Source organism: Monodelphis domestica, chromosome 5, assembly GCF_027887165.1.
Source record: "Monodelphis domestica isolate mMonDom1 chromosome 5, mMonDom1.pri, whole genome shotgun sequence".
Taxonomy (NCBI): Eukaryota; Metazoa; Chordata; class Mammalia; order Didelphimorphia; family Didelphidae; genus Monodelphis; species Monodelphis domestica.
The window spans coordinates 92,743,514-92,770,339 of record NC_077231.1 but is presented as its reverse complement, the minus strand read 5'-3'; the positions used below and the strand labels follow the sequence as shown (position 1 = coordinate 92,770,339).

At 43.0% G+C, this 26,826-nt stretch overlaps 1 protein-coding gene across 1 annotated transcript in view; it reads left to right on the top strand.

Annotated features, from left to right (window-relative positions):
• Positions 1-26,826, top strand: part of ALDH1L2 (aldehyde dehydrogenase 1 family member L2) — a 96,275-nt gene that overhangs the window by 47,684 nt on the left and 21,765 nt on the right. The window contains exons 4-15 of the mRNA XM_007503357.3: positions 1,145-1,310; positions 2,859-2,960; positions 5,141-5,230; positions 6,845-6,979; positions 13,815-13,940; positions 14,081-14,172; positions 16,236-16,383; positions 18,506-18,625; positions 21,203-21,330; positions 22,681-22,831; positions 23,350-23,420; positions 23,514-23,619. Coding sequence (XP_007503419.1) covers positions 1,145-1,310; positions 2,859-2,960; positions 5,141-5,230; positions 6,845-6,979; positions 13,815-13,940; positions 14,081-14,172; positions 16,236-16,383; positions 18,506-18,625; positions 21,203-21,330; positions 22,681-22,831; positions 23,350-23,420; positions 23,514-23,619 — 1,435 coding nt within the window. The remainder of the gene's footprint in view (positions 1-1,144; positions 1,311-2,858; positions 2,961-5,140; positions 5,231-6,844; positions 6,980-13,814; positions 13,941-14,080; positions 14,173-16,235; positions 16,384-18,505; positions 18,626-21,202; positions 21,331-22,680; positions 22,832-23,349; positions 23,421-23,513; positions 23,620-26,826) is intronic.

Below are 26,826 nucleotides of genomic sequence, written 5' to 3'. Positions count from 1 at the left end.
CCATGGGAAAATATTCTAAATTAAATAAATAAATAAACAATGAATAAATGTGGGTTGATTTTCAAGATAGAAGTGCCCACGACAGCAATTGGGAAGTTCAAAAAGGAGAGCATTTGGGGGAAAGACAATGTATTCTATTTGGGGCATGTTGAGTTTAAGATGCTTTTGAGACGTCCAGTTCAAAGAGTCCATTAGGCAATTGGTGATGTGAGACTGGAGCTAAAGAGAGTCCGGAACTGGATCTATAAATGGAAGTGTCACCTGCAGAGAGATTGTCGAGGCTGTGGGCACTCAGAAGGTCACCAGGAGAACGGAAAGAGAAGAGTATCCAGGACAGGACCTTGGGGAGTCACATCAGGGATCCTGGCAGGAGATGCTACACCATCAAACTCTCAGGTCCTCTAAATACTGAGGAGCAAATTGCCATTCCATATGGATAATTCAGAAGGGAATTGGAGGGGTGGGGGATGCCTATGTTATTCAGCTGAAAGTGAAATACCTGGTTTCCTTTTTACATTGTATTGGGTATTCCTGATTTTATTGTCTGATTATTCCAGAATTTCCCATTGCATTTAATGTGGTAAGCATTCAACAAAGTGGAAAAAAAGAAATGGATCTCGCAGCAGAAAGCTGACAGAATTAGGAGCCAAGTCGTGATAGTAAATATTAATGACATGTTTCAGATGTAGACTGCTTGTAATAACAGTATAAGGCTGCTATATAAATAGGGCAGCTAGATGGTGCAGTGGGTAGAGTACCAAGTGTGAAGTCAGAAGACTCATCTTCCTGAGTTCAAATCCAGCCTTAGATGTATACTGGCTGTGTGACCCTAACCAAATCACTTTACCCTATTGTTCCCAGTTTCCTCATCTGTCAAATGAGCTGGAAAAGGAAACCACTCGAGGATCTTTGCCAAGAAAACCCTAAATGATACAACTGAGCAACAATAAAATTTCCAGAGAAGAGCATGCATACAATAAATAACGTGTTCCTACCTGATCCAAAATGCCAACCCTTTTCTCGCTCTTAACTATTGCACATTTCTGGCAATTATTCCTACGCCTATTGCAATTTCTCGTTATTATGGAACTTACTGCTTCTCACTGAGGACTTTATTTTTAAAAGGAAATCATTATTTTCACAGGACTCTAATTCTGGGAGATAAGAAAGCTGGTTTTTCCATCTTCTGGGCTGACGATGGTTTAGACACTGGGCCTATTCTCCTTCAAAGGGAATGTGATGTGAAACCCAATGATACCGTTGATGCCCTTTATAACAGATTTCTTTTCCCAGAAGGAATCAAGGCCATGGTAAGTCTGCTTTTGCCATCAAGGAGAATTTACTTAAAAGATCTATTCTTGTATCAGTACAAATAGTCTCCACCAATGCATATTCTCTCCTACATTTTAGAAAACAGCCCTTAAAAATTGCTGTTATCAGGGACAGCTAGGTGGGTCAGTGGATAGAGTGCCAGACCTGGAGTCAGGCAGCCCTGGGTTCAAATTTGACCTCAGTCACTTCCTAGTTGTGTGACCCTGGGCTTGGAACCAATCAATACCTAGTGTCAATTCTAAGACAGTGGGCTTGTTTGTTTGTTTTTAAGTCATTGTACCCTTCTTTTCCCTAGAGCACAGGAAACTGGTATCAGTTGTACAGTTTCACTCCTGATATTCCTTAAGGCTGTTTCATCTCTATTTTTTTTTAAAAAGCCTTCACCTACAAAAGGGAAATAGGTATCAAGTGATAACACTTGTATAACCCAGTGGAATTGCTTGTAGGCTTTGGGAGTGGGGAGAGAGAGAAAATGAATCAGATAAACATGGAAAACTATTTTAAAATTAATTTAATTAATTAAAATAAAATGTAAAAATAAAATAACAATAAAAAGCATTCACTTTCTATGTTAGAATTAATATTAAATATTGGTTTCAAGGCATAAAAGCAGTAAGGGCTAGGTAGTGGAGATTAAATGACTTGCCCAGGGTCACACAGGAAGTATCTGAGGCCACATTTGAACCCAGGACCATCTGTCTCCAGGCCTGGCTCTCTATCCACTGAGCCACATAGTTGCCCTCTGCTTCATCTCTTAGCGACTTGGGAGATCCTACCTTTTGAATCATCAAGGACTGGTTCAATTACAGTCAGTCTAGTTTTCATGCCAAGTGTAGAATTTACATCTAAATCTCTGAAACTTGGTGATCCATTGACACTAGCTCCTCATGTTGTAGGGAAAACACTCCAAAGTTTGTAGCAGGGTCTAGCCCTAAGAATGGGAGGCTCAAAGCTCTCTTCTGGTCCAGAGGTCCGAAAATCTTTATTTGAAGAAGAGGTTTAGGGCAATGAAATAGCAGCCACAGGACTGGTGAAGTAGCCTCAGGGGTGGATCAGGGTTTGCATATTTATTGAATAGTCCACCCCTGGGTGCTTGGCGGAGGTCTAGGCAGAAAACCCCAAGGGAGGAGAAGCCTCTCTTGGAATGCCCTTATCTCAGGAGGGAAGGTACAGTACCGTATCAGATCAGTATAACTGATGGAAATGCAGAACAAATGAATAATAACACCAACAGTACAAGACTGGTGTAGATTCAGAACAGAACAGGGCAAGACCATTACAAGTCATTACTAATATACAATGGTTAAATGCTTAGCAATACAGATTTTACAATTTATGCCTGCCTGGCTAGTGCTAACTGGTGAAGAATACAAGACTTGAGAGCTTGAGAGTCCTGCTTCTGTCGCTGCCCACCTCCATCTCTAGCAAACCAAAATAATAAATTCAGCAGAGCAATCTATTCTCCATTCTGGATTGGGAGCTATTTGCTCCATATTTTTAAAGGTGATGTTTATTTTTATTTTTAGGTGGAAGCTGTTCAGCTCATTGCTGATGGCAAAGCTCCTCGTATCCCTCAGACAGAAGAAGGAGCGACATATGAAGGCATCCAGAAAAAAGAAAATGCTAAGGTCTCATCCGCTAAATAAAAAATCTGGGACCTTGGGACCTAGAAGTGGAAGGAGCCTTAGAGTTTCTCTGTTGAGTCCTGCTCCCTCATTTACCTGGAAAAATGGAGGAAACTGAGACCCAGGTTGACTAGCTTCTAAAGTAACAGGACCAGAATTCAAACCCAGGACTCCCCATTATTCTTTCTGTGATGCCAGACTTACACCAGCCCTCAAACTCAGCCTACAACCAACCCAAGACAATTGGGAGATTTGAACCAGAATGCAGTCATTCTATTGGTCCACGCTGCTTTGCAGCATTACCCACTCTAGGTCTTGCCTTGAATATAGTAGATATTTGATAGATTTTCCTCTAATTGGGACTGCCTAGCCTTCTACCATCACCCCTGCTGGATGGAGGGCCAGATGGCCTTCTCTGTACCCATGAGGAGACCACCTGTGCCCCACCAGCTTTCCTAACATCTACTCCCAACCCTTTTTGTCCCAGATGAAAATAATTCCTACATAATGGCTCAGCAGTCTCAGGAGACGGGTTTCAGCTGGTCAGTCTGTCTCAAAACTTTATGCAGCAGAGCCCTTGCCATGATTTCCTTCCTATTTGTGGGGATTCCTAGGAGGGAAGAGGACATAGCACACAATTGCCACAATACTCAGCTTTCTTTATTTCATATGGAGTCTGGTTCCCAGTGAAAACTCCCTCTTCCTTCCCTCCCTCTTTTCCTTCCTCCTTTCTTTTTTTCCCCCTTCTCTGTCTTCCTCTGACTCCTTCCTTTACCCATCCTACCTCCCTCTTTCTTTTTCTCTTTCCCTCCCTCCTCTATCTCCTTCCCTTCTCTTTCCTTCTCTCTCTCTTTCTCTCTCCCTACTCTTCTATCTTCCTCCCTCTCTTCCTTTTTTCTCTCCCTCCCTTCTTTCCTCCACTTTCTTCCCCTTCCTCTCTCCTCTCTTCCCTTCCCTTCTTCCCATCTCTCCCTTCTCTTTCCCTCTCTATTTCTCTCTCCCCCACCCCTTTTCTTTTCCCTCTCTCTTCAAAGGTCTTGCAGGCATTATTTTCCTGGATTATTTTCAGTATTTGTACTAGATGCCCCCCATGTCTGAAATGCCTGACCTCCAAAACCCTTAGCTTCCCTGGCTTTCTTCAAGACTCCTCTAAAATCCCACCTTCTGCAAGAGAACTTTCTCCCTTCCCTCCCTTCCAGTCCTTCCCCTCTGAAACTGCCTTTAAGCTACATTGTCTAAATGTTGTGTGTGTATAGTTACAGACATGTTTCCCACATTCGACTGTAAGCTCCTTGGAGTGCTTTGTCTTTTTTTAGGTGCTGTTTGACTCTTTATGACTCCAACTGGAGTTTTCTTGGCAAAGATACTGGAGAGATCTGCCTTCTGTAGCTCATTCTATAGATGAGGAAACTGAGGCAAACGGGGTTAAGTAACTTGGGCAGCATGACACCGATAGTAAGTGTCTGAGGCTGGCTTTGAACTCAGGATGAGGAGTCTCCCTGACCCCAGCCCCAGGGCTCTGCACTATGGAAATGCCCTCTCCTGGAGGGAAGGGACTGGATCTTCCTAGCCCCAGGGCTCAGCTCAGTGCCTAGCACATAGTGAGCATTTGGTAAATGCTTATTCACTGACTTGTTGACTGATGCTTTGCCTTTGACTGATGCTCTGGTCATTATATAAAAGCACATAATACTTTTAGTGAGATTCTTTTCTGGAAGAAAACACTTCATGTTAACCATTTTAATATCTGGTTCTTTTGTGTGTGTGTGTGTGAAGATAGCACAATATGGTAGGAAGAATATAGAAGGCTGCCACTTATTCCTGGGTAACCCTGAGAAAGTCCCCCCTGACCACCAGGACTCAATTTCCTCAGCTGTAAAATGAGGCAGTTAAACTATCAACTCTCTCAGGTCATAGCATTTTTTTTAAACCCTCACTTTCCACTTTTGAATCAGTACTGTATATTGGTCCCAAGGAGAAGAGTAGTTAGGGCTAAACAATGAGGGTTAAGTGACTTGCCGCGGGTCACAAAGCTAGGAAGTGTTGAAGGTCAAATTTGAACCCAGGTCTGGCTCTCAATCCACTGAGCCGCCTGGCTGCCCCTTCAAGTCATAGAGCCATCATCGTGTACGTCTCTCACGGCCCAGCACAGAAGCAGCAGCTTTGGTATCTTGCCTTTCTAGATTTCTTGGGATCAGCCTGCCGAAGCGTTGCACAACTGGATTCGAGGTCATGATAAAGTGCCTGGAGCTTGGACAGAAATAGACAAGCAGGTATGTCCAAGGGCTGCATTGCGTTTATTTTTCTTGTTTTCCCTTAAGAAAGGCCACAGATGGAGACCAGACCCCCTGGCCTTGGCCTCTTAGCTTTCCATCCTCACTACACCCAGATCTTTCCATTTATCCCCTTGGCACAGTTTCAAGTCTCTTCCCATCCTGCTCACTCACCCTTGGAAGCTTCTGCCTGTCAATAGTTTTATCGAAATGTGAAAATGAACACAGTTCTCCAGATGTGGTATGACCTGAGCAGATGACACTGGAGATAATCACCTCTGCTGCCCTGGAAAATAGCCAGAAGGCTATTCATGCACCCTGGGAAGGCTTTCAGAGGTGGGGGATAGATCAGAGGAATTGTGAAATCACACTGATTGAACACATGGAAATTGAGTGGACTAAAGTGCATCAAAGCTCTATGTCAATCAATTATCAAGCATTTATCAAGAGCAGCTGGGTGGCTCAGTGGATGGAGAGTCAGGCTCAGAGATGGGAGGTCCTGGGTTCCAATCTGTCCTCAGGCACGTCCCAGCTGTGTGACCCTGGGCAAGTCACTTAACCCCCATTGCCCAGCCCTTACCACTCTTCTGCCTTAGAACCAGGACACAGTATTGATTCTAAGACAAAAGGTAAGGGTTTTTTTTTTTAAGAATTTGTCAATAATTGTTGGAGTTGGGTGGATGCGGATCAAAGCAGACTATCTTTCACATCCATATATTTATGGTTTTATTTGGGGGTCTGGGTTTTGTATGAGTGTTGACCCATATGGAAGTGGGTTTTGCATGAGAAAAATATATGGCCAGGTTAAATTGCTTACCACGTCCAAGTTGGGGAAGGGAAGGAGACAGGAGCTTATAGTTTTGGACAATATTTGTTCAAGATTAGTATTATATGTAATTGGAAAAATAAAATATATCTGAATTAAAAAAAAGAATTTATCAAATGCTGCCTGTGCCTGTGCCCAGGCTTTAGTAATACTGATAATACTAGGCATTAGTAATACAAAGACAAAAGCAGACCATGCATGCTTTCCAGAACGTACATGGTGCCAAGAAGAATTCACCATGTTTGCAGATAAACAAATGAGGGCTATAGACAAAATAAATCTTCAGCAATGAGGAGGGGGAGGAAGGACTCGTATTTGGGAGGACTGAGGGAGGCAACATGAGCTAACTCACAGATGCAGACTGAGATGATCTCAGTGGATAAATCAGCCCATTGGGGCCAAATTCTGATTAGCTTGCCCCAATCTTAGCCAGGCTGCTCTTTGGACAATCCTCGGGTCCATCAGCGGGGTAGGACGGGCCAGAGCTTGGGCTCTACTTCCACAGTCTGGCAGAACCCGCTTACTCTGCCTTCCCCACCACAGTGAGGCACTAGGAGAGGACTTTACTGGAGATTTCTCAGTGTCTCTTTAGCATCAAATCCTAGCAGTGGGGTTGCTGGGTCAAACAGAAGGATCACTTTTGTGATTTCTGTTCTAAATTGCCAGATCACCTTCTAAAACATTTGCCCCTTTTTCTGGTCCTACCAACAATGTAAGTTGGTTCCAGTTAGAAAAACTATTTCTAGTTGATGCTTATTTCATAATGTCTTCATTGATGTCTCTCTTAGGTGATTACTCTCTATGGCTCATCATTACTAGATGGTTCTGTGCCACATGGAGAACCCCTGATCATCACAGGTGCTGAGAAGCCTGGTCTCGTTACCAAAAAGGGGCTGGTTCTTTTTGGTAATGATGGAAAAATGGTGAGTCCTTGGTACAGTAACTTAATTTATATATATATATATATATATGCATATATATATATACATATATAGAGAGAGTTTCTCTTTATCTTCTAACCCATTTCACATTTTAAAAAACTCTTACTTTCTGTCTTAGAAATAACTCTAAGGACTAGACAAAAGGGTTAAGTGATGTAAGATTAAAATTAATACCTAATAACTCCAAATATTATATTTTATAAGATTTATTAATAATAATGAGAAGTAACAGAATAAAAAGGTAATTATCTAACAAAATAAAACCATGTGCCCAAACTAATCTAACTGCTCAAAAAGTTTGTTCTGCCAAAGCTGCAAAAGGAAGACAAGAGCAAGAGAGGCGGAAATACCCAGAATTCATATTCTGCCTACGTCAGTACGTAATGACAGGAGGAGAGTGGGGTGCTGGGAAGTGGAGTTCTGGGGACAAAATTCTATTTACACAGTGGCTTGTCCAGGGCCACATAGCTAAGAAGTAACTGAGACCAGATTTGAATCCAGGCCTTCTCATTTTCAGGCTTGGCACTCTAGCCACTGAGCCACCTACCTGCCTCTCCCCACAGTTAACCTTCTTGTAAGGAAGTGAAGAGGTCCTGACTATGTGATCTATCCGCCATGGTTGAGTTGGCCAAGATGGTTGAGTTGGTGGGTGGCTCCAGCTCCCCCTCCTATTCTGTGTTTATCACTTTGTTATCTATTTGTTTGGTCAAAGGCAATGGGTTTCCTGGATTGAGGAGTATGTTAGGATGTGGGGTCCAAGGATATCAATACTTCTGTGTATCTATGGAATGGATCCAGCTGTTTCAACAACTGCTTGACATTAGGAATCATCTCTGACAGCACTGTTAGCAATCACAGGCATGTTAGCTCTCCAAGAGATGAAGTCAAAGAATTTGTTAGTAAATGCAGCTGATAATACCTTTTTTTTTTTTAGTGCTAACAAAAAGCCTTACCTGAGGAAATGGTAGTCAGATATTATGAGAGTTCCATTTGACTTATTGGACCAACTTTCCTGCCCAGAGGGGATTGCCAATGTGTGTAAGACTAGGGGATCCCCAGCAGGAAGGGATGTGGGGGGCCATGGGATCACAGATCTAGAAAGGAGAGGGACCTTGGAGGCTACTGGATGATTCTAACTCCCTCATTTTATAGACAAGGAAACTGAGGCCTCAGGAGGGAAAGGGACTTGCTCAAGTTACACAGGCAATAAGATTCAGAGGTATTCAGAACTGGACTCCACCACAGAATAGGAAGTAACTCTTTCTGTCCAAGGTGGGCTGTGTTTCTAGCATCTCAAATTGAGATTTGGGGACATACTTTTCCCATATGTGACCTATCACCACCTTATTGTTTCTATTATAATTCTGTTGCCTGGTCAGTTAAATAAGCTTTGGGGATAATGTGGGAGCCCAGTTGCCACTTCTATACAAATTCTGTACAATAAAGTTTCAAGTGAACTTTGTAATATAACCTGCTTAATCTAAATAAGAAACTCTACATTAAAAAAAAAAGCAGCATGGGTTAGAAACACAATTACACAATTGACTGGGTCTCAGTGAATAGGAAAAGAGAGAAGGAGGGAAGAAAGAAAGAGAAGGAGCAAGGGGGGAGAAAGAGAGAGGAAGGAAGGAAGGAAGGAAGAAAGGAAGGAAGGAAGGAAGGAAGGGAGGAAGGGAGGAAGGAAGGAAGGAAGGAAGGAAGGAAGGAAGGAAGGAAGGAAGGAAGGAAGGAAGGAAGGAAGGAAGGAAGGAAGGAAGGAAGGAAGGAAGGAAGGAAGGGAGAGAGAGAAGACAATCCATTATTATCCTCATGAATGAATGGAGTGAGTGAATGAATAAGCACTTAAGTGCTTATTATATTACAGGCTAATGCAGAGAAATAATATCAGAGATTTTTTAAAGCTATGGTTGGTAAGAGAAAGAAAATCATACCATAATGTTTACCCAACATCCTTATTAGTTCTCTGCAGATGTTTTGGGGCATTTTTCAGTATTAACCCACCAGCTGATGAGTTCCTGGGAAAATATTGGGTGAACAAATCATTCTCTATGGCAAGGATTCTAAACCTGGGATCCATGAACTTAAAATAAATAATTTATATTTTATGTATCATATTAATTATATATAATTATTTTATATATTTATAATATATAACATACTAATATAGAAAATCTATTTTATAACTATAGTTTAATAGAATTACTTTCCTCTGCAGTCCTACATATCTGATTGTAAAAGTTTAAAAGCCTAATTCTGAGGACTCCATGAGCTTCAGGACACTGCCAATGGGCCCATGACATAAAACCAGATAAGAACCTCAGGTCTAAGGCAGCCTAGGCCTGGGCTGTGCTGGAGCCAGCTCATACTGGCCCTCAAGGGGTTGTTAAATTTTCCTCAGCAGCATTTGCACCTCAGAAATCATTAAATCCTACAAATCAAGGCTTGATTTATTGTTGAATTGATTGGCTAGACTTGAGAAAGTTATGAAGAAAAAGGTTAATTAGACAGATTAAACTGAAAAGTGTGTCAGACATACATTTTGTCCCCTTGAAATTTCCCCAAGTTATTAAGCATTTATTAGCTCCCTGAGACCAGACTTTTAGGGCTACACAGATAAATGATGGTCAAACACCACTTTTATGGCCAAAGAAGACACAATTATAGCCCACAAAACAAGACCGGTCCTAGGTAAAATAGTGAGTAAGGAAAACTTGCCATTGGCACCCTATCATCTGATACTGACCCATCCTGACCATATCTGCTGACTCGTAATCAGATCCTACTCTGCTGTGGATGTGTTGATGACTAAGGACAATTAATAGGCCTGGAAGGAAAGAGCAAAGAGAAGGGGACTCCAGAACATTAAAAAGGGGGTAAAGGGAATACTCTGGATACCATTGAACTTGCTACCATTTTTTTCTTATTCTCTAAAAGTCATTTTAGCACTGGGAACTTTACTAGAAGACAGAAAAAAAGAAGTTCAAGTCAAATGATGGCATCCCTTTTTTTTTCACTTTAAACATTATTTTATTTGGTCATTTCCAAACATTATTCATTGGAAACAAAGATCATTTTCTTTTCCTCCCCCCTCCCCCCTCCCACCTTTCCCATAGCCGACGCAGGATTCCACTGGGTATCACATGTGTTCTTGATTTGAACCCATTTCCATGTTGTTGGTATCTGCATTAGAGTGTTCATTTAGAGTCTCTCCTCAGTCATATCCCCTCAACCCCTGTAGTCAAGCAGTTGCTTTTCATCGGTGTTTTTACTCCCGCAGTTTGTCCTCTGCGTGTGGATAGTGTTTTTTAGATCCCTCCAAGTTGTTCAGGATCATTGCATTGACACTAATGGAGAAGTCCATCACCTTCGATTGTACCACAGTGTATCAGTCTCTGGGTACAATGTTCTCCTGGTTCTGCTCCTCTCACTCTGCATCACTTCCTGGAGGTCGTTCCAGTCTCCATGGAACTCCTCCACTTTATTATTCCTTTTAGCACAATAGTATTCCATCACCAACATATACAATTTGTTCAGCCATTCCCCAATTGAAGGGCATCCCCTCGTTTTCCAATTTTTGGCCACCACACATCCCTTTTTTTTTAAAAAACCTGTACGCTCTGTCATAGTACCAATTCCAAGATACCAGAGCAGTGAGGACCAGGCAATGGGGGTTAAGTGACATAGCTAGGATGTGTCTGTGGGACTTCCGGTTAAGATGGCGGCTTAGAGAAAGCTAAAGCTCAGATCTCCGGAAAACCCTTCCCGACCGATCTCAAACTAGAAGCTCCTAAGGCGCCGAAACTCAAAACGATCAACAGCACAGACCCTGGGAACCCTCCTCCTGGACCTGGACCCGGTTCAAAAGGTACGGCTCCCCTTAAAAGCCAGAACCCGAGATCACTCGGACCTCAGGGGTAGGAGCGCAGAGTCCAAGGCTCCCGGAAGCCGCAGCCCAGCCGGGCTCAGAGAGCAGAACCCTCAGGGCCTTCTACAGTCCCGGTGAAAGTTACTGCCTGGGGCTTCTGCTGCAGAGAGCTGGTCGAAACAACAGCAACCCTCAGGGCGGGCAAGACAGCCTCACGGGCTGGATCCTGCTATCCAAGTCTCAGTGAAAGTCCTCGCCCTCGGAGCTTGGGCTAGCTGCAGCCCATCCCCCCGCAGGCTGACGAAACAGCCTCACGGCCAGCGATTCCGAAGGCAACTTCCGGAAAGCGAGCCGGGGGAGAGTGTGGCCTCGTGGTCCGACCCTTCCATTCCAGTTCCAGTGAGGCATATTCAGTTTAACCCAGGGAAAGCTCATAGAACCATCTGCCCAGGACTGCCTCTGAACACCAGACAGAGGCAAGAAAAACTAATCCTCCACATTCAGAAATGGCAAATTCCACAGAACCACAGAAGCCCCAAAATACCAAGAAAAATAAGAAGAAAGGGGCGACTTTGGACACATTCTATGGAGCCAAAATACAAAATACAGAGCAGACAGAAGATAATATAAAAGAAAATGCTCCAAAACCTTCCAAAGGAAATGGAAACTCTCCACAAACCTATGAAGAATTTGAATCAGAAATGACCAAAAAGATGGAAGCCTTCTGGGAGGAAAAGTTGGAAATAATGCAAAAGAAATTCACGCATCTACAAAACCAGTTTGACCAAACTGTAAAAGAAAACCAGGCTTTAAAGGCCAGAATCAGGCAGCTGGAAGACAACGATCGTGTAAAAGAGCAAGAATCAATAAAGCAAAGCCAAAATACCAAGAAATTAGAAGAGAACATAAAATATCTCACCGACAAGGTGATAGATCTGGAAAATAGGGGGAGAAGGGATAATTTAAGAATAATTGGACTCCCAGAAAAGCCAGAAATAAACACCAAACTGGACATGGTGATACAAGATATAATCAAAGAAAATTGCCCAGAGATTCTAGAACAAGGGGGCAATACAGCCACTGACAGAGCTCACAGAACACCTTCTACACTAAACCCCCAAAAGACAACTCCCAGGAATGTAATTGCCAAATTCCAAAGCTATCAAACAAAAGAAAAAATCCTACAGGAAGCCAGAAAAAGACAATTTAGATATAAAGGAATGCCAATCAGGGTCACCCAAGACCTTGCAAGTTCTACTCTGAATGATCGTAAGGCATGGAACATGATCTTCAGAAAGGCAAGAGAGCTGGGTCTCCAACCAAGAATCAGCTACCCAGCAAAACTGACTATATACTTCCAAGGGAAAGTATGGGCATTCAACAAAATAGAAGACTTCCAACTTTTTGCAAAGAAAAGACCAGAGCTCTGTGGAAAGTTTGATACCGAAAATCAAAGAGCAAGGAATACCTGAAAAGGTAAATATTAAGGAAAGGGGAAAATGTTATCTTCTTCTTTAACTCAAACTCTCTTCTATAAGGACTACATTTATATCAACCTATGTATACTAACATGTGGGGAAAATGTAATGTATAAATAGGGGGTAAAGAAAGACCAAATAGAATAATCATTCTCACACAAAGATTCACATGGGAAGGGGAGGGGAAGAAAACTCCTATAAGAAGGAGAGGAAGAGAGGGGGGGGGTTTACTTAAACCTCAATCTCAGGGAAATCAGCTCTGAGAGGGAAAAACATCCAGATCCATTGGGATCTTGAATTCTATCTTACCCAACAAGGGTAAGGAGAAGGGGAAACCAAGGGGGGGAGGGGGAGAGGGAGAACAAAAAGGGAGGGAAAGAGAGGGGGGAGGGGGAGGGAACAAAAAGGGAGGGACTAAAAAGGGAAACATCAAGGGAGGGGACAAGGGGGACTGTTTCAAAGTAAATCACTGGACTAAAAGGTAGAGCCGAAGAAGAAAAGGTTAGAATTAGGGAAGGCAATCAAAATGCCAGGGAGTCCACAAATGACAATCATAACTTTGAACGTGAATGGGATGAACTCACCCATAAAACGTAGACGAATAGCAGAATGGATTAGAATCCAAAACCCTACCATATGTTGTCTTCAAGAAACACACATGAGGCGGGTTGACACCCACAAGGTCAGAATTAAAGGATGGAGTAAGACCTTCTGGGCTTCAACTGATAGAAAGAAGGCAGGAGTGGTAATCATGATATCTGATAAAGCCAATGCAAAAATAGACCTGATCAAAAGGGATAGGGAAGGTAATTATATTTTGTTAAAAGGGACTATAGACAATGAGGAAATATCATTAATCAATATGTATGCACCAAATAATATAGCACCCAAATTTCTAATGGAGAAACTAGGAGAATTTAAGGAAGAAATAGACAATAAAACCATACTAGTGGGAGACTTAAACCAACCATTATCAAATTTAGATAAATCAAATCAAAAAATAAATAAGAAAGAGGTAAAAGAAGTGAATGAAATCTTAGAAAAATTAGAATTAATAGACATATGGAGAAAAATAAATAGGGATAAAAAGGAATACACCTTCTTCTCAGCACCACATGGCACATTCACAAAAATTGACCATACATTAGGTCACAGAAACATAGCACACAAATGCAGAAAAGCAGAAATAGGATGTGTCTGTGGCCAAATTTAAACCCAAGTCCTCCCAACTCCAGGCTTGGTTCTCTATCCACTGTGCTGCCTTGCCATCATCCCTTTTATATACCTTTTAACCCTAACCAGGGTTCCTCGGGGAATGTGTCCCGTTGGTTGCTTTTAGAGTAGTCCACATGCCTCTCGTGCCATGCCTTATGCCCTGCGCCCACAGAGCACCCCAAATAGACTGTTACACCACTTTCCCTCACTCAAAGCTAGCACGATTGTCGCTAATCCACTTATTCTTCTCACCTTGTAGCTGGTGGTGAGAAATATCCAGTTCGAAGATGGAAGGATGATCCCTGCTTCTAAATACTTCTCAATGGGGGAAAGCTGTGTGGTAGAACTCACAGACGAGGAGAAGAAAGTGGCCCAAGAAATCAAGGTGAACATCTAACTCTGTATCCGAATTCTGTCTCACCTTGCAGAGGGATGTGGATGTGGATGTGGAAATGGCCTTCGGTTCCTATGTGGCTGCTTTTTAAAATGTTATTTCCTTACATAACCATTTCCATTCTTGTGTAGGCTATCTGGGCAGGAATTTTGAGTAACATTTCTGCCATTGAGGACTCCACAGACTTCTTTAAATCTGGGGCAAGCTCAATGGATGTTGTCAGGTAATATTGCAAATACTTTTAGACCTTTTCTTAGTTATCCACACCGATGGCACTTATTAACTCCAATTCATCCTTTTTCCGTCGTGCATTTGTTTCTCTCCTCAGATGTTCCCTAAGTACTAGGAAATCTCTGCTGCTTGCCTCTCCTCTTTTAAGTTTATTTAGCCTCCTGTTTGTTTCTTTAACTGGTTTAATTGCCTGTTTATATATAGAGAAGTCCTAAAGTCAGACAGGCTAGAAATTTGGGGATTTCCTGTACAGTGGGCTGACATGGTGATGGAGAGATGAATGGAGAAATAGATGGATACAGAAAGGTGGATGGGCAAAAGGGACAGATTTAGAGAGGTATGGGTTGCTGAATAGATGGATGGAACATTTACTGTGTGTCAAACACTCCGGTAGATTCTGGGGGTAGAAATAAGAGAGCCTTTAGCCTTCAAGAGTTTATTTTCCAATGGAGGGGAGCCAGACACACCTGGGGTGCAGAGAGGCATGGGAGTGAACGGAGGAGATTTCAGGGAGTTTGGAAGAGCTCAGGATCCTGGCAAAATAAGGCCAACAGCTCCTGGAGGATTCTGACTTAGACTCTGAAGCCAGAATGCCTTCTTCCCACCCCTCAAGAATCAACTTGGGATGATGGTGGTCAGAGAGAAGAGCATTGGCAGGGAGAAAGCTATTCAGGCAAGTAGCCAGAGAGGAGGGGAAGACTTTTAAATGAGGCTCAGCGTACAATGCAGATGGAAATGGAGGCAGGAAGGGCCTCTGGGGAAGCAGGGCTGAGGCCAAGATTCAGAGTCAGTGCAAGGTTAAGTCTTCCAGAGGCATCTCCTTTAGTTAAGCCATTCTAATCTATGTGACACTGGGCAGTAGGTGGGTTCCCCAAGTCCCATCATGGAGCCGGAGTGTAGGAGTCAACAGATACTCTTTTTTAAGAGGGAACTAAGCTAGGGGGCAACAGGTGGCTTAGTGGATAATAGAAAGTCAGCCTGAAGATGGGAGGTCCTTGGTTCAAATCTGACCTCAGATACTTCCTAGCTGTGTGACCCTGGGCAAGTCACTTAACCTCCATTGCCTAGCTCTTGCTGCTCTTCTGCTTTGGAACGGACACTTAGTATTGATTCTGAGATGAAAGATAAAGGTTTTTTAAAGTGTAGGGGACAGCTGGGTGGCTCAATGGATGGAGAGCCAAGCCTAAAGACAGAAGGGGCTGGGTTCCAATCTGATCTCAGACACTTCCTAGCAGGGTGGCCCCAGGCAAGTCACTTAACCCCCACTGTCTAGCCCTTATCGCTTTTCTGCCTCAGAACCAATATACAGTATTGATTTTAAGATGAAAGGTAAGAATTTTTAAAAAAGGGTACCAAGCAGGGAAGCACTAATATGAAAATTTGTTTCTCTTCAATGAGCATCTTTATTATAACTTATTACATATTTGTAGCAAATCATATTATCGTTACTTTATATGTTATATTGTTAGTTACAAAAAAATAAAAATAAATGGCAACAAAAAATCAATAATTGCAATTACCATTGTAAATTTAACTGTGCAACATAATGTATATAAAGTTTATATTATAAAAAATCTAAACTGAGGAAGGAGACTCGATCCTTCATGTCTTTGGGAATGAGAGTTTTCGGTGAGCTTAAGATAAGGTAATGGCAATTTTGTGACCTATTAGCCTTGTTATGTCATTACCAGTTTTAATCCAAAACATGGCCAATTTCTTTTTTGCTTTTTTGTTTACAAATCCTTATCTTCTGTCTTAGAGTCATTCTAAGGAGCAGAAGAGTGGTAAGGGCTAGGCAATAGGAGTTAAGTGACTCGTCCAGGGTCCCACAGCTAGACAGTGTCTGAGGTCAAATTTGACCCCAGGACCTCCCTTCTCTAGACCTGACTTTCCATCCACTGAGCCACCTGGCTGTCCCCACCAGTTCCTTTGGTGGGTACAGCATAGGGGAAGATGCAGGAGAGGGGAAGCTGGCAGATCTGGGCTAGAGCCTCCATCGTGCCCCTCTGTCCCCACTGATACACCCTTCATACAAACTTCTCCCTCTGATTTAAGGCTGGTTGAAGAGATCCGGCAGAAATGTGGGGGCCTTCAGCTGCAGAACGAAGATGTGTACATGGCCACCAAGTTTGGGGACTTCCTTCAGATGGTCGTGAGGAAGCTAAGGGGCGAGGATCAGGAGGAAGAGATGGTCGTGGACTATGTGAGTCACCCCCCTCCCAGCTGTCCACCCCAGGGGCTCCAGAGTCATCCCACCATTCTGCTCTTTGAGGAGTGGAGCAGAAAACAGCAAGATGATCACTGACTTTCATATGGGAAAGACCATCTTGTGGGGAGAAGTAGGAGCAATGGGTAGAAGGGGCAGAAGGGCAGATTTCCTTTGGGAGAAAATGCCCCCAGTTGAGGGTGGAAGGAGCTACTTGGGAGGATGGGTGGTCCTCAGCTGTCCCATGTGGTTTTTGAAGCAAAGCCTGGATAATCATCTCTCTTTGGGGTGGTAAAAGAGCATCTTGGGGCCAGATACAAGTTGGATTTGGTGGCTTCTGGGATCCCTCCCAACTCTGACATTCTGTGATGCTGTGAAATGTGGCCAACATTCCTGGCTGCCAAGGGAATTGCCCAGGAAAAGCAGCCCATCCTCATCTCCTTCTATCATCCCCAAAATCAAGTGTGTGGCTATGGGCTGCATATAGCCAGCCTGCCAAATACAGCCCAAACCAGTTAAAATGTAACTGGGAAATATTTAACAAAATGAATAAAAACAGGAATATATAAGATAATATTACATTTTGAAACTAAGTCAAGGGGCACAGGGTGGCTCAGGGGACTGAGAATCGGGCCTGGAGCCAGGATAACCTGGGTTCAATGTGGCATCAGACACTTCTTAGCTATGTGCCTTAACCCCCACTGCCTAGCCCTTCCTGCCCTGAAAGCAATATACAGTATTGATTCCAAGGTAGAAGGTGAGGATTTAAGAAAGACAGAGAGAGACAGAGGCAGAGAGACAGGGGGGGAGGGAAGGAAGGAAGGAAGGAAGGAAGAAAGGAAGGAAGGAAGGAAGGAAGGAAGGAAGGAATGAAGGAAGGAAGGAAGGAAGGAAGGAAGGAAGGAAGGAAGGAAGGAAGGAAGGAAGGAAGGAAGGAAGGAAGGGAGGGAGGGAGGGAGGGAGGGAGGAAGGGAGGGAGGGAGGGAGGAAGGGAGGGAGGGAGGGAGGAAGGGAGGAAGGGAGGAAGGGAGGAAGGAAGGAAGGAAGGAAGGAAGGAAGGAAGGAAGGAAGGAGAACTAATATCAAGAGAGGATGAGAAGGCAGAGAAAAAGGGAACCAGACTTTGGGAAAGAAAGAGGGTGTGGAATTCATTACAAATTAGTCAGTGTTCCAGGAACTTTGGACTTCAGAGTTCAAAACTCATCAGAACAGTAACCCCATAAAACCACTAGAGGGTGCAGTTTCCATATCTTAGGGTTTGATTCATTCATTCTATGGTAGGAACCTTAGTCCAACTTGAATTGAACAGTGACTAGCCACTAGTTGGAAGAGGGAGGTGACTTGGACGAGGTCATACCACTAGTTAATAACATATCCAATTTCCTCATCTATAAAATGAAAAGATTAGCCTAGATGGTTTTAAATTTCACATTCATCTCTAAATCTAGGATCTTTAATTCCAAGCTCTTTTTTCACAATATCATATTCCTTTATAATCTGAGAAAGAAAAAAAGAAATCAACAGCGTCCTTGAATTAGGAAAATCCTCCTGTTAAGTCTTTCTGGAGCAAAGATTTAGAGTTGGAAGGGACCTAAGAAATCTCTCATGATCCTGTGCAATCGCCTCATTTTTTCACACTCGTAAAATGAAGTTTAGTGACTTATTCAAGGTCACACAAATATTAAGTGACAGAGTCAGAATTGGAACTCGGATTTTAAGCAAGTGGCCAAGCCACAGACTTTGAGGTTCTCCTCTGAAATGTTATCTTTCCTGAAGAAATATCTTTGAAGGGAGTAGCTGGGTGTCTCAATGGATTGAGGGCCAGGCCTGGAGACAGGAGGTCCTGGGTTCAAATTTGGTCTTAGTCACTTTACCCTCATTGCCTAACCTTTACCACTCTTCTGTAGTGGTAATACATAATATTGATTCTAAGATGGAAGGTAAGGGTTTAAAAAATGTCTTTCAACTTGCACTAATCAAATTCAAACTAGAGATTGGAACAACATTGACAGAGCTTTCCTCTCTGCACTTATACGTAGTTTCCCTTGGCTGCTGTTCTTTCGATATTGAGTAGGAAAGTCCGACCTCTGTTGAAACTTCTGATCTGGGCCTCTCTCAGGTTTCAAAAGACATCAATAATATGACACTGAAGATGCCTTATCAGTGTTTCATCAATGGGCAGTTTGTGGATGCCGAAGATGGACAGACTTACGATACAATCAACCCGACCGATGGATCCGTGAGTAATCATTCTGCGATAAGGCAGGTGAAGTTGGTGGAGAACCATGTCATGGTGTGCCTCAGATCCATTTGGAGGAATCCATCAATGCCATCACCTTACCTAAAGACAAGGATGCATTTAATAAGTTTTACTTATTAATAAGTATTTCCTATAATCTTTATAATAATCCTTATATAAAATCTAAAACATTTCATCATTTTTCTTAAGTCAGAAGTCCAGAGTTATTTATTTATTTTTAAGTACTTTCAATACCCTATATTATATGTTATATAGTACTGTATATTGTATATAATACATTTAATAATACATATATTATAATATGTAGTAATACTCATAAATCATTCCATCATTTTTCTTAAGTCAAATGTCCAGAGTTATTAATTCATAAGTACTTATGTTACTTTATATTAGAACACTTACAGTAATAATCCTCATAAAACATTCCATCCATTTTCTTCTTAAGTCAAATTGGACATTTGACTTGAGAAGAACTATGATAGAATGTTTCAGAGGGAAAAGACAATTTGGACCGTTTGGTAGGATTTGGGTGGGTCAGGAAAAGGTAGTTTCGGGATGAGGCGGGGAAGGCTAAATAGACCAAACAGGAGTTTTCTACTATCTGAGAAACAATAGCTTTGTTGAACCAGAATGAAATGGCCAATCAACAAGTGTTTAAGATAATAAAAACTCAACAAATAGCTTTTATGGGAGAGCAAAGAGTGTCTTTTGCCTTTTCATATCCCCAGAGCTTAGAGAGTGCCTGGCACATATTAGGCACTTCGTTAATGTTCACTAACTACCTGGCTTCCTGATTATCAGGCACTATGCTAGCTGCTTTGGGATAAAAAAGAAGGGGAGAGGCAATGAGGTGTCTCAGTGGATGGAGAGCCTGGCCCAAAAAACAGAGGTCCTGGATTCAAATGTGGCCTTGGACACTTCCTCACCGTGTGACCCTGGCCAAGTCTCTTAACCACCATTGCCTAGCCCTTACCTCTCTTCTGACTTGGAACTTAACCTTAGTATTGATCTTAAGACAGAAGGTAAGAATTTTTAAAAACATATCTGGCCTTGGACACTTTCTAGCCCTGTGACCCTGGGCAAGTCATTTCACCCCTATTGACTAACCCTTGGCACTCTTCTGATTTCATATTGCTCCTCAAACAGAAGGTTGGGCTTTATAAAGAAAAAATTAAAGCAGAGGAAAGAGCTGAGGATATCCCGGAGGCTGTAAACCTGGGAACCTAGAAAGTTCTCTCAGCTGGAGAGGGGTGCTTTGGGAGGCAGAGAGAAGGAATTCTGTTTGGTGTTCCTCATTTACAGACGAGGAAAATGGCTGTTCACAGAAATAAAATAAAATGAATGAATTAAATTTTAAATAAATGAATTAAATTAAATTAAATTAAATGAGGTCACCTTGAGAGCAAGGAGCAAAACCAGTATTGGAACCAAAGCCCCCCCAGCTCCCAATCCCTATCCCCACCGGGGAACCCCTGAGAAAGAAAGATGGGGGGGGAATACAAACATCCCAGTCGCAGAAGGGAGCTCATCTTCCCCCTGTAGAACCAAAGATGCCTCCCAGCATTCTTGTGCTCCAGTATTGAAGAAGTGGAGCAGCCAGCTGAATCTTCCCATTTAGAATTGCCCAGTTTTTTCTTTTCTTTTTTAGTCTAAAATATTTTTAAATTTAATTTAGAGTATTTTTCTATGGTTACAAGATTCATGCTCTTTCCCCACCACCACCTCCCCCCTCCCCCATAGCCAATGAGCAATTCCACTGGGTTTTACATGTGTCACTGATCAAGACCTATTTCCATATTATTGATGTTTGCACCAGGGTGATCGCTTAGCGTCTACATCCCCAACCATATCCCCATCGACCCATGTGATCAAGCAGCTGTTTTTTTCTGTGTTTCTGCTCCCAGTGTTTCCTCTGAATGTGGAGAGCATCTTTCTTATAAGTCCCTCAGAATTGTCCTGGGTCATTGCCTTGACACTAATGGAGAAGTCCATTACATTCGATTGTGCCACAGTGTATCAGTCTCTGTGGACAATGTTCTCCTGGTTCTGCTCCTTTCGCTCTGCATCACTTCCTGGAGGCTGTTCCAGTTCACATGGAATTCCTCCAATTTATTATTCCTTTGACCACAATAGTATTCCATCACCAACATATACCACAATTTGTTCAGCCATTCCCCAATTGAAGTGCATCCCCTCATTTTCCAATTTTTGGCCACCACAAAGAGCACAGCTATGAATATTCTTGTACAAGTCTTTTTCCTTATTATCTCTTTGGGGTATAAATTTTTCCCAGTTTTTCTGAAACTTTCCTGAGTGGTGGGCAGAGAAAATTATGTTGCTTTTATCCAGGGTTAGACATGAAACTGCCGCTGTTCACAGAACAGAACAGAATCCTATTGTCCAATAAAGAAGCCTTTTCCAAATGACCGTATTGGATTTTTCCAGAGCACTCCTTTAGGTTCTGGAAATGTTCCCAATAGCCATCAGGCGCCTTTCTGATAGTCAATCTTTGGTAACTTCTCTTCCAATGAATCTGCTTTTATTGGCTTGAAACAGACCATCTGCAGAGTGTCTTACGCTTCCGTAGCTGATGTTGACAAAGCCGTAGCCGCCGCTAAAGATGCCTTTGAGAATGGGGAATGGGGAAGAATGAACGCCAGAGAAAGAGGGAGACTGATGTACAGGTGGGTCTCAGAGCAAAACCAATGTAACATTTGTTCTCAGCCTTTGGGGGCTGGTAAATGTTTCTCTTTCCTTTGCAATCTCACCACCATGTCCCAAGTGCCATTTTGCTATAGGGAGTAGCTGGATCACTCCTGGCTATCTACTGTAGCCCAAGATCTGTGGAATCCCTGAGTTTATAGCACTGTTTCCTTAGACAGCTTTTCCCTTAGGTCTGCCCAGTGTACCTGGCATGGCAGATGAAGTCTGGATGGAAGGGCTGGGAAGGAAGGAGAAGGTGGGCAGCAATTTCCCCTTCTCCTCCCCCATCCCAATTCTGTCTCGGGTGGAATCTTGGAGCCCCAGAGGAAGGAGAGGCAAAAGGACAGGGTGGCATGGGACATGGAAGACACCCTTGAGAGTCCTTCCCCCATTTGCCTAAGGCTAACCCAATGCACTTGTGTTTGTTCCATAATCTCACATTTGTCTGAATGTGGATTACTTCCTGAAAATGAGATTTCAATTAATTAATTTGTTTATTTATTGACTGATTTATTTTAAATCCTTCCCTTCCATCTTAGAATCAATACTGTGTATTGGTTCCAAGGCAGAAGAGTGGGAAGGGTCAGGCCATGGGGGTTAAGGGAATTGCCCAGGGTCAGACAGCGAGGACCCAGCTGCCCCGAGATTTTATGAGATCTTAATGAGATCTAAAATGGTATCTTATGGAAAAGAAAAATCAAGGAGTCACCTAGATGGCTCCGTAGATGGAGAGCCAGATCTAGAGATAGGTCTTGGGTTCAAATATGGCTTCAGATATAGCTGTAAGGGACTTCATCCCCATTAGCTAGCTTTTACTTTTCTGCCTGGGAACCAATATGTGGTATTGACTCCAAAATGGAAGGGAAGGGTTTAAAAAAAAAATATATATATATATATGAATGTTACATTATGTTATGTTATATCATATCATACCATATTTATTACATATATTATATATTATGTGCATAGCATATAATAAATCTATAATAATGTAATACATAATATGAAGCTATATATAGTCAAAGAACACCCTACTGAGACCTAGATGGCCACCTGACTCTACCGTCGTAGGTGGATTTCACACTAAATTCTGTGATGTCAGTTTCCTCAGTAGTTCCTGTACGTGCTAGAAAGGCTTCCCTGCGGTCTTGGTATGCGTGTTTCTGTACACAGTCACAAGTCGAGTTGCCTTCACAGTCTTGATTGCATAGACTCGGCAGGCTTGTATCCACGCGCTCTTTTAGAGCCGCCAGAGCCGCCATCACCCGTCCCGGGGCGTGTGGAGTGGGCGCCATGGCCGGTCACGCAGCCCTCGGCCTTCTCTCTTCTAGACTGGCAGACTTGATGGAAGAACACCAGGAGGAGCTGGCCACCATCGAGACCATTGACTCGGGGGCTGTGTACACCTTAGCTCTGAAGACACACGTAGGCATGTCTGTGCAAACATTCCGGTACTTTGCTGGCTGGTGCGACAAAATCCAGGCAAGCTAAACTTTGTCTTGGCATCTGGGTCCATCCAGAAACAAACCCCTGAGTGTGTGGGCGTTAGGGTTGTTATTATCAACCGGGTGCTTCATGGTGGGCAGCAGAGTGTTTGTGGACACGTCATGAGCCAGGCAGGCTGGCAGAATGTGAGGATCCCTAATTTTGTCACTTTTTTTTAAAACCCTTCCCTTCCGTTTTGGAATACTGTGTATTGGTTCCAAGGCAGAAGAGAGGAAAGGGCTAGGCAATGAGGGTTAAGTGACTTGCCCAGGGTCACCCAGCTAAGAAGTGTCTGAGGTCAGATTTGAACCCAGGACCTCTGGTCGCCTAGCCTGGCTCTCCATCCACTGAGCTACCCAGCTGCCCTCTAGTTTTTGTCACTTTTGTCCATGATGAGCTTTGGGAAGTAGAACCTAGCCACTTGGTGGCAGTAAGTAGATGGGACATTCTAGATGAGTTTTTCTAGGAAATGGAATTTATGTCCTTGCATTAGTATCATTTTTTTTTTCTTTTAGGGCTCTACAATCCCAATTAACCAAGCACGCCCAAACCGTAATCTGACCTTCACCAAGAAAGAACCTCTAGGGTAAGAGGAGGCTCCTTCTATGACTTCTATACATGGTTTGTCCAATTGGAGCTTATGTCAAGTGATTTAATGGTTTTTTTCCCCTCTCTGTAGTGTCTGTGCAATTATCATTCCTTGGAATTACCCCCTAATGATGCTGGCATGGAAGAGCGCGGCATGCCTGGCAGCAGGCAACACCTTGGTGCTCAAGCCAGCACAGGTAAAATAGAAAGGCACACGTTCCACAGACGTGCTCTTATCTCATCCATGTGTCATTCAGAGGAGCAGTGAGTTCATCTGAATGGGGACTTCCCCCACCCGTGCCGGGTACCATCCCTTCACACCTCAGCAAATGGAGCCAGTGAGTTTCTCTGGACAAAAAAAAATGTTATCTGGAAACCAAATTTTTGGAGATGGTTCTCTCCATATTTAGCTAGAAAGGCCTTCAGAGAAGTGCATCCTTTGGGCTTATAGTCCTTCCAGCATGGTGCCGGTCTCACCCTCTCCTCCACTGACATAGCCTTTGAGAATCCCTGGATTATCACCAAACCAAGGTCAAAGGCAGAAGAAGGAATTTGTAGAGGCGGCCCTCCTCTACTCCAAGACACCTTAAAAATAGTTAACTTGAGGGCAGCTAAGAGCCCCCATTGCCTACCCCATGCTGCGCTGCCTCCTGGGAACCATTACACAGCATTGATTCTAAGATGGAAGACAAGGGTTTAAAATAAATAAATATAGTTAACTTTCCACTTCACTAAACAAGTCTATGATGTATTAGGATGCATCAGTAAATGCAAACCACATGCCATTCTTTTAAGGAATTAATTTTAGGATTCCTACTTACACCATCTCTCCCTCCCTCTCTTCCTCTTCTCTCTCTCTCTCTCTCTCTCTCTCTCTCTCTCTCTCTCTCTCTCTCTCTCTCTCCTCTCTCTCTCTCTCTCTCTCTCTCTCTCTCTCTCTCTCTCTCTCTCTCTCTCTCTCTCTCTCTCTCTCTCTCTCTCTCTCTCTCTCTCTCTCTCTCTCTCTCTTCCCCTATATCTTCTCTCTTTCTGTGTTTCTGTGTCTGTCTCTCTCTGTCAGTCTGTCTCTGTCTCTCTGTCCCTCTCCCCTCTCTCTACCTCTCTCTTGCTCTTTCTCCCTCTCTCTTCCCCCTCTCTTCTTCATCCCCTTTCTCCCCACTCCTCACAAAATATTTCTTAATTTGCTCGAGGTGCTAATATAATAGCAAAAGGAGACAGAACTCATAATATCCTACACTGGCCAAAAAAGGGCTCTCAGTGGCTCATAATGTAGGCATGGTGTAATTTGATGGAAGGAGCACTCCACATTTCTTCAGATTGCATACATACATTACTCCCAGGCACACGATGTCATGGGAATGATATGGGTCTTACGATGATGGACCCTCAGTCTTCCACTGGCCTTCTGGCAGAGAGGTGTGGCTCTGGGCAAGTCATTTAACTCCCACCTAGCCCTTCCCATTCTTCTGCCTTGGAACCAATATGTAGTATTGATTCTAAGACAGAAGGTAAGGGTCTAAAAAAGAGCTTTATGAATGGGGTGCAGTGGATTGAGAGTCAGGCCCATGGGACTGGAGATGCTGGGTTCAAATCTGACCTCAGACACTTCCTAGCTTTGTGACACTGACAGGCAAACCACTTGACCCTCATTGCCCAGCTCCTATCACTCTTCTACCTTGGAACCAAAACACAGTATTGATTCTAAGATGGAAGGGAAGGGTTAAAAAAAAAAAGCTTTATGAATGGGGCAGCTCAGTAGCAGAGTGGAGGACAGAGTTCCAGACCTGGAGTTGAGAGGATCTGGGTTCAATTCTGGCCTTAGACACTTCCTCACTGTGTGACCCTGATCAAGTCACTTGACCCCAATTGCCTAGCCCTTGCCACTCTTCTGTCTTAGAATTGATACTGAGATAGATGGTATGGGTTTAAGGGGGAAAAAAAAAGCTCTATGAATGGTCTAAAAATTATTAATTCTTTTTTTTTTAAACCCTTACCTTCCGTCTTGGAGTCAACACTGTGTATTGGCTCCAAGGCAGAAGAGAGGCAAGGGCTAGGCAATGGGGGTCAAGTGACTTGCCCAGGGTCACACAGCTGGGAAGTGTCTGAGGCCAGATTTGAACTCAGGACCTCCCATCTCTGGGCCTGGCTCTCAATCCACTGAGCTACCCAGCTGCCCCAAAAATTATTAATTCTTAACCCCCTTTGCACCTTTTCCTGCCACACTGTGACTATGACAGCATGGACAGAAGGGAATCACATGGGACCAAGTGCCATTTTGAACTTTTCTTTGGTTCCTGTGCTGCTATGTTCATTGGTCACACAGGCCTTGGTTAACTGTGCCTTGGACCAAAGAGCCAAAAGGGCTGCCTTTTGGGAATGACGCAGCTTCTGAGAATGTTCCTGGGCTGAACTCCCAGCTGCAGAGTTGGCGACCTGGTTACTTTTCTTCCCCTCCTTCCTACCTAGGTTGTTGTTTTTCTTTTTTAAAAAACCCTCCTACCTTCTGTCTTAGAACTGACACAGAATATCACTTCCAAGGCAGGAGAACAGTACGGACTAAGCCATTAGAGTTAAGTGACTTGCTCACATCACCCAGCTAGGAACTGTCTGAGTCTAGATTTGAACCTGAGCCACCTCGCTTCCTAGTTATTACTGTTTTTCAGGCACAAACTTTTCTGAATGCCAGCTAGCTAGCCCCTGAAGACTGTGTCAGATCCAAAATGGCTGGAATTAAAATCAGGCCTTTGCATAAAGATGCTCTGGGTTCCCTACTAAGCCTGAAGACTAAAGGCTCAGATTTGTTTCTACTCTATTGCCATGTTCTCTTTACAAAAGCATGAGAGCCCCTAAAATGGGGCAGATGACTTCCTAGCAGAGTGAACTGCAAAGGAACCCTGATTTCACTGGCGCAATTTACCTTCTTCACATCCTTCTGTAGCAACCAAGTTGAAAGATTTCTCTCTTGGTTTCCACCTCACTAAAGAATATGCCCTGTGGAGTAGTCTGGACCTCAGGTTGAACCCTAAAGTGACCTGGATCCCTGGAGATGCAGAATAAATATAGTAACTATTAATAGCTTATTTGGTTTTTTTTTCTTAAAATTTACTCTTTTAATGACATATAGAAGCCATTTTTGACCATTGTTTTCTGACATTCTATGGATTCATTTGTCATTTGTTCTTAAGAGTTTGCAGCAAATTAAAAGAGCATAAATACCAGCTAAATAGAATTATTAACATTTATAGTGCAGATAATGTTAAAATGCGTTTATAAATTTATATAATAATTTTTAAATGTTTATGTAAAAACAATTTATAATTAAACATAAATAACCATTTTAGATATTTAACAAAATGACTAAATTGATGGATAGCCTTCGATCTTGTTTTCTTTGTGTGAACTTT